Source organism: Atta colombica, unplaced genomic scaffold (genome assembly GCF_001594045.1).
Source record: "Atta colombica isolate Treedump-2 unplaced genomic scaffold, Acol1.0 scaffold96, whole genome shotgun sequence".
In the NCBI taxonomy this organism is placed as follows: domain Eukaryota; kingdom Metazoa; phylum Arthropoda; class Insecta; order Hymenoptera; family Formicidae; genus Atta; species Atta colombica.
This window is the reverse complement of record NW_017259590.1, coordinates 1,912,224-1,919,793: the sequence shown is the minus strand read 5'-3', so window position 1 is coordinate 1,919,793 and position 7,570 is coordinate 1,912,224. Positions and strand designations below refer to the sequence as shown.

At 29.9% G+C, this 7,570-nt stretch overlaps 2 protein-coding genes across 4 annotated transcripts in view; both read right to left on the bottom strand.

Annotated features, from left to right (window-relative positions):
* Positions 1 to 455: 455 nt before the first annotated feature.
* The window catches only part of LOC108693641 (ankyrin repeat domain-containing protein 39), a 10,088-nt gene continuing 2,973 nt past the window's right edge, over positions 456 to 7,570 (bottom strand). Inside the window, exons 2-3 of the mRNA XM_018202681.1 lie at positions 1,677 to 1,805; positions 456 to 947 (exon numbers count right to left, since the gene is read on the bottom strand). Of these exons, the coding sequence (XP_018058170.1) occupies positions 457 to 947; positions 1,677 to 1,782 (597 nt within the window). The 5' untranslated portion in view covers positions 1,783 to 1,805 and the 3' untranslated portion in view covers position 456. The remainder of the gene's footprint in view (positions 948 to 1,676; positions 1,806 to 7,570) is intronic.
* LOC108693642 overlaps positions 3,374 to 7,570 on the bottom strand; it is a 5,622-nt gene continuing 1,425 nt past the window's right edge. For 2 of the 3 annotated variants that reach the window (XM_018202683.1, XM_018202682.1), the window contains exons 2-3: positions 4,861 to 5,110; positions 3,374 to 3,623 (exon numbers count right to left, since the gene is read on the bottom strand). In XM_018202683.1, the coding sequence (XP_018058172.1) occupies positions 3,520 to 3,623; positions 4,861 to 5,068 (312 nt within the window). In that variant the 5' untranslated portion in view covers positions 5,069 to 5,110 and the 3' untranslated portion in view covers positions 3,374 to 3,519. The remainder of the gene's footprint in view (positions 3,624 to 4,860; positions 5,111 to 7,570) is intronic. The other variant, XM_018202684.1, reaches the window with a different exon arrangement.

Below are 7,570 nucleotides of genomic sequence, written 5' to 3'. Positions count from 1 at the left end.
TAACTTTTTTTCATTATATATCTCAATAACTATTCAAGATATTAAAAAATATTGTGTACAAAATTTTTATAATAAAAATATTTTTATTTATCCACATAAAAATATTTTTATTTATCAATATTAAAAAAAAAATTTTTTTCAAAAATTTTAATGTAAATATTTTCAATATTTAAAAAACTGATATGGATAAATAAAGATGACTCTATTATAAAACTTTTGTATAAAATTTTTTATCTTAAATATTATCTTTTTGATACAACGAAAAAAAGTTAATTAAAAATCATTATAATTATAAGAAGCGATGCACTTCTCTATTAAACTTCTCGTTTTCCGCCTTAATTAATATTTTCTAAAAACAATCTAAAAAATCAGACTTTGACGCTTTACGAGATTTCTTTGTAAAAAGGAAATGCATATTTGCACTTTCACATATTTTTCACCAAATTTCTCACCTTATTATTCCTGATTATGATAAAACAATTTCTCCATTATTTTTATTTTTTCGTCTTCACTCTGCGTCATTTTCCAACTTTCAAACACGTCATCGATAGTTTGTCCGGTTTTGTCTTTGATGGTGCGATCGGTGATCCGCAACAATGACTGAAGGATCTCGACGCCCTCAACGGAACCGGCTATCGTTGGAATAGCCCGATGCAGAGCTGTCCTGCCGTCTACATCTGTCAGATTGGGATCTGCTTTGTAGGTAAGCAACAGCTTGAGGATTTTAACATGGCCCATGCTGGCCGCGCGATGCAAAGGCGTCGCTCTCAGGCTGCGGGTGCACGCGTTCACATTCGCACCGTGCTGCAGCAAAATCTTGCACACGTGGTAATGCCCACTCCGCGTTGCGTAATGCAACGCTGTGTAGCCGGCAGTCGTGTCCGGCGTATCGACGAAGACGCCCTTCTGCAGTAGCGTAAGGATACGATCCTCGTCACCATCCAACGCTGAAAAAAACGCACGAAAAACCAGTGCAAAAACACAAAAAAAGAAGCCAAACTCCTAAAAATGTGTTATTAAATCTAAACTCATGTAGAATTGATCCTCTCATTGTCAGACTGCAACATTCCTGATGAATTATATTCACAGAATCAAAAATCGTAAAAAAAAAAGTTTATTACAAGCAATACAAAAAAGTACTATATATAATAATACAATAATATAATCATTATAATAATAAATTATAATAAAATTTTAATATTTATTGCAATATAAAATAATTACTTTTACAATGTAAAAACAATAATAAAATTCTAATATTCGTTTCGTTTTGTAAATTTTGTATTACTGTAATAAATAATAATTTTTTTTCAGTAACACATTTTAAAAATCTATAGATACTGAGTATAAATCCTAATTTATATTAGTTTAAAATTATACATGTTAGTTTAAAATTATACATTTTTAATAACTTTTTATTTATAATTCAGAAATCAATCTTTATTTTGTATTATATGGTTTCTGTTTTGCATATTATGCAATCATTTTTTAAACATAAAATAATGAGAACAAAGTCAATTGAATTCTGAATTCATTATAAGATTGAAGCGCACAGTCAAATCTGAATGTATGATCCAATTCATTTGCGATCTTGTTCATTTATAATATGTTCTGAAATGCTTTATTGTTTACAGTTTACCTTGTTCCAAATAAATATCTGTATCACTTTTATTTACCTGCCGTCCAAAGCCCACGTTCGAAATAAAGTTCATCTATATTCTGACAGACATTATACCGCGCAGCCCCTTCGCAACACATTTTGTGATCATAAGAATGTTCCATTGTTTGTTTGTATCTGCAAATGACTGTTAAAAAATCCTATATTAACTTTGATTAACTGAAATATATACATCTGAAGAAGAAAAGATCGCTTCAAGTTCAGAGGTAAAGATTTTTCGAAGTGTATAAATTGTACGATATATGACTTCTATGTTTATTTATTTCTCATAGTTTGCAACACAAAGCAACGTTCAATTATACGTTGAGTATAAACCTATGTATAATTGCCGTACATATAAAATACAGCTTCAGGTATGAAAGAAATTATTAGCTTATTACATAAATATAAAATTCACAATTCGAATTAGCGCAAACGCTGCTTGTACTAACTATTCAGACTGTTAAACTATAAATATACTCTCGTTCCCTCCACCTTTGATAACTTTTGATTTTCTTACTTATGAATAAACTAAAATAATATACATATAATTGTCACACTACGAATTAACGATTGCTTTTAATAATTTCATTCGATAGATTTCCATTCTTAATGAAAACAGGAAACGATTGCAATAATCCCTTAGATTGACATTTATAATCTGTAATAAAATCTTTAGATCGACATTTATATTTGCAATAAGAGTAACAAAATATCATCAACTTTTTTTCTATAAATAGTTTTACACTCTTAAACTCTCTGGACCACAATCGATCCGGAGGAATAATATCTCGCGTATAACAATAATTATACGACAAATCATATAATAAAGCAAATAGTGGGAAAAGACATTACAGATGGTATTAGGTAATAGTATGCTATATAAAGATATAATATATGTAAATAATATTTGCACTATAATAAAATTTCATTCTCCACAATTATAAACACTAAAACAGTTTAAAGCCAATATGGACCAATTTGGTGCAATCTAAATGTTGCGTCAATTTGGCCCAATCTGGATCCTATGAGACTCACGTCATAAATCCTCGATAAAGCATTAAAAAACCCATTTTCTACGCAACGAGGTAAAGATATCACAAATCAATGTATACTTAATACTTCAGTATTACATATAGTGGATATGACGCAATTAGCACATGCTCCTTTGGTCTGACGAAATTTCCGCAACTGCTTGTAAGTTATTATTATCCACAACGTGATTATTTTGCACATTGCAGAAGTATTTACGTGGTTCACAATCTCCGGGATCATGTTTCCTTCCCCTCTAAACACAGTCTTATATCGTGATTATAAAATTTTACCGCGTCATTTTCGAAGTTGTAAAAAAAGGAACTCATCACTGCCGCGGTACATAATATATCACGTCCGATAACGTGAGAATTCATTCGTGATTTCGCACAAGAATTAAAGTGTAAGTTTCCTAAGGGAAAGATGGAACGTATTTATTTTTTTATTATTCTAACGGAAAGCTGCATTTTTTCAGTACTTCCGATACATACCAATATCCAATTTTGCAAGGTACAATTGATCACAATTGATCTTTAAAACAAAGCCTTTTTAATTGGTCCGCACATATATATATATATATATATATATCTAACTCAACTTCCCCCGAGGCGCAGTTACAAATGTAATTTCCGCAAACATTCATTATTCCAAGATATAAAAGTAGATGCAAAAAAAAAGAACAAAGTGAAGTTACAAATCTCATCGATTCATTAATACTAATGTCTACAGTTTGATTCATAAAGACACATACATATTATATATATAGAAGTCACAAGAGAATATATGTTTAGACATATAATGCGCTTGTAGTAAGGCCCATTTTTAAAGTGTTAACAATCCCGCTGTAGTGTCCAAAGTACCTCGGCTTCTCCGGTACTACAAATAACTCGATAGCCGAGTTCAGCTAGAGCATTTATGACGGAGAATGGTGTGCCTGAAATCAATTTTGCAACGTAAGTTCCTAAAGGATATCCTATGAAGAAGCTAATATTATTACTGTTAGATCACGACTGGTTTTATTCAAAACTTTTTATAAATTGTTGTAATATTTATCTTAATAAAATTTCATATATCTCTATATCTCTATTAAATTAATTAAACTTTTAAAAACTATTAAATCATTTTGTCACAATCAACAAAATGATAATATTAATATGTGTGACTATGACAAAGGATCAGCCCCACAAAAGATCCAAGAATCTCATTAATACAAATATCACAAACCTATTTAAATGTGTTTAAAAGAATTTTTCCTACAAATATCCGTCAAATCGAATATAATATTTATTAAATATAGATTGAATGCAATGTTGATTAAATGTATATTTCAATTACAAGTATATCTTTTATTAACAAGTTACATTGCATTATTGTTAATACTGTTAATTTACATGAAAACATTAACTCTTCAACTGCATGCTTTCTTGAATAAGAAAATGAAAATAAAATGAAACGTATAAAAAAATCACGACATAATTTGTTTTGATTTATTATTTTTAATTAACTAACACAAAATAATGGCTGCGATCAGCAGAAAAAGCTTTGCAATTGTTATAAGATTCTTTAATCTGATTGGTTTATATATTTATACTCAATGAGAAACTAAAGATAAGAACCAATCGTATTGTAAAAAATCTTAAAATACTAGCAAAGCTGCTTTTTCTGCTGACACTGTTAGTTATACTAACTGTAATCTAATTGCCAACTAATCTTAAATCATTTGCAATTTCAGTTATTTTACTTTAATTTTTTGTTAGACAATTTTTCATAATTGAATTGACATTTCTTTTTTTATAAATTATTTTTACTGATTGTATCGATCAATATAATAAAAATATGAAATTAAGGACATTCTTTAACAATTTCATTCAATTATATGATGCGTTTGCTTCATGTATTCTTAGAAGATCACAATTTTAAAAAATCTCGGCTAATTGTACAAATCATTTAAATTTCTTGCATTTGCTAAGTATAATACTATATAATTAATAAAAATTTCATATTGAGTAAGTATTGCTATCTCTGACATGCACGTATTGCACGTATTTGCAGAGTTAACGTTTGCGCGCAAATAAAAATTGCATCGGTAATCGAGAAATCTTAAATCTTTTCGGGACCTTAGAAAATGGTTCGTGCAATTCTTAATCTCGTCGAAATTCTAAGTTATTAACCTTTAAGCATAATTCCATTCACAACATTCGTGCTACAGGAGGACAGCGGGAAACGACAGCGTAAGGCCGATACCTCCTTCGGTGGCAAACCGAAAACCGCGCTATCGGCCGCGAACGGTGACGCTTTTACACCGACGTAATAGAAAATGTCGTCGTCCTCGTCGACGGCGGTGGTGTCTTGCTTTTTGGAATTGGTTGTTGTTGCCATTGTCGCGCTAAAAGTATCGTTATACCTCGTTGTGCTTTACTTCTAGAAGAAAAGCAAACGTGACGCACGTGAGTGATGATCGGAACCGTTTATCTCGAAAGTGATGCAAGAATCACTCCTTCGAGTTTCTTTATCCAATATTTAATAGAAAATTCAGAAAACATCTGCGAGGTGCTTTTATTAAACTTCTGTGATATTTTCTTCCTTCGAATAGTTACGGTAATAATCAACAAGAATAACGAAAGCTTTTCTCTGAGTTCTTGTTGAAGTTGATATAAAAATGCGATTGGTTTTCAAGTTACTTCAAAAATAAGTATATACATAGTTTCAGAATTAATTTTCATCAATAAAGAAATAAATGAAGTTCATTATAGGTAAAAAATTTAAAGTATTTCCTAGCTAATAAAAAAGTTCCAAATTGCTTTTCTGATATCTTACAATTCTTGAAAGAACACAATTTTAACAGCACAATTGTCTTGTAGAAACAAAATATCTGTCCTAAGAAGATATTAAAATGTGATTCATAAAGCCACTTTCACGATAAATAACACATTCCGATCGAATGAAACATTGGTGAAGCTGACAGATAACACGATATATCATATCTTTAATAGAAAACAAATAATTATAGGAGGATTGGAAATATTGGAAGAAATGATAACGAGAGAGATAACACATAATTGTTATCAGAGTAGTACTTTGAAGGAAATAAAGACTTGACCAAGCCATAGTACAATACAATTTTTTCCTATTGACTTCTTTTGTTAATGTATCTCTATGGCCGGTATTCATAGTCAGATCTTATATTCAAGACTGTCTCAAGTCTTAAAAAGTCACCAAGAAGTCAATCAGAAGGCTGCATTAACGTCTTAAGACGGTCTTAAAATAAGAGTCGACTATGAATACCGTCCTATGAATATATTGCTTTTAAAATATTGCAGATAATTTCTAAATAAATATTTTCTAGAGAATAACATTATAAATGTACACATGTATACGCAAATGATAATGCCAAGACGAATTTTCTATGCAAATTCACCTATTTTCCAATAATGCATAAAATTCTGAGTAAAAAAATATTGCTAAAGTTTTTTGTAATCAGACAATACCAAATGTATTGTTAGCAAATAATCTGAAAATTCTAAAATAAAATAAAAATATATTTGGTATAAATGTATGCAATTAATAATAAACGTGTCGCATATGTAGCATTATAAAATACTATCTTCAAGTATATTTTGAATATTATTTTAAAGTTATTAAAAATATTAAAATTATTTATTTCTGTTAAATATAACAAAATGTTTTTCGTCACACCATATAATTCTCGTTTTATACATTAACACTAGAAATTTACTGAACTTTTATCACATTACACGATGGAAAAAATTCCACATTTGAAAATTAATTCGGAATTTTATGTGCATCGGAACATATATGAAATGCTTCAGCTATAATATATAATTTTGGTATTAATTGCTATGGTGCAAAAAACAAGTTGCTACATAAGTACATGTGCAAAATGTAATAGAGCTCTTAGAGAGAACGATAATCATTTATTGTTATGCATATGTAGCAATAAATATTTATGTCAAAAATATACAAATCATTCTACCCAAGAAAGTATTTTCGTTCTTCAGTATATTTTTTTCCAAGAATATATCATACAAATTCTGTATTCTTTCTTCTTCATTCCTCTTTCACCTACATATTCCACCTACATATTCGGGTTTTTTTGTACATAAAAAATGGGAATGTGCTCGCAATCAAGGATAAGAAAGCGAACGGAAAATAGAAGAAGCAGAAAATAGAAGTGCATGATCAAATAGCAAATACAAAACATAATGCAAGAATAGCTCAAGAAAAAAAATATTACGTTTACCAGGATTAGAGAATTAAAGACTAGAAAAAAATAAAAAACCATTGTATGTAAATTATTTTTATATAATATTATTGAATTATTTTAAATAGTAGAAGAAAAAATTATAATTTTTTTTTAATTATATTATGTAAGGCACCAGTTTTTGTTCTATCCAATTAACTGTTTCTCATGCTCTTTTTTAAAATGCACTACACAATTTCATACATTCACTTCACTTATTTACATATGATTGGATCATATGGATTTGTCGAATTTAGTTGTTCATTAAACAAAAAAGAGTTTCCATGAGATTTTAAACAAAAGAAATAATATACTGGACAGCTTCTGTTGAATATATGAAATGGGATTTCTTTCATTTTACTTTCATAATACTTCTATCATTTTTATAAATGTATGGGTGGTCGTACGCACTCTGATAGTCAACATACTGCGAGACTTATTGTATATAATGAAATATGAACCTAATCCAAACATCTCTGAGCAATACATCTGGCATTCACATACGTAAAGATCCTATACACGCACGCGTGTTCATGCGCATACACGCGCGCGCGCGCGTACACACACACACACGCGCACGCACACACGCGCACGCACGCACACACGCGCGCGCGTGTCAC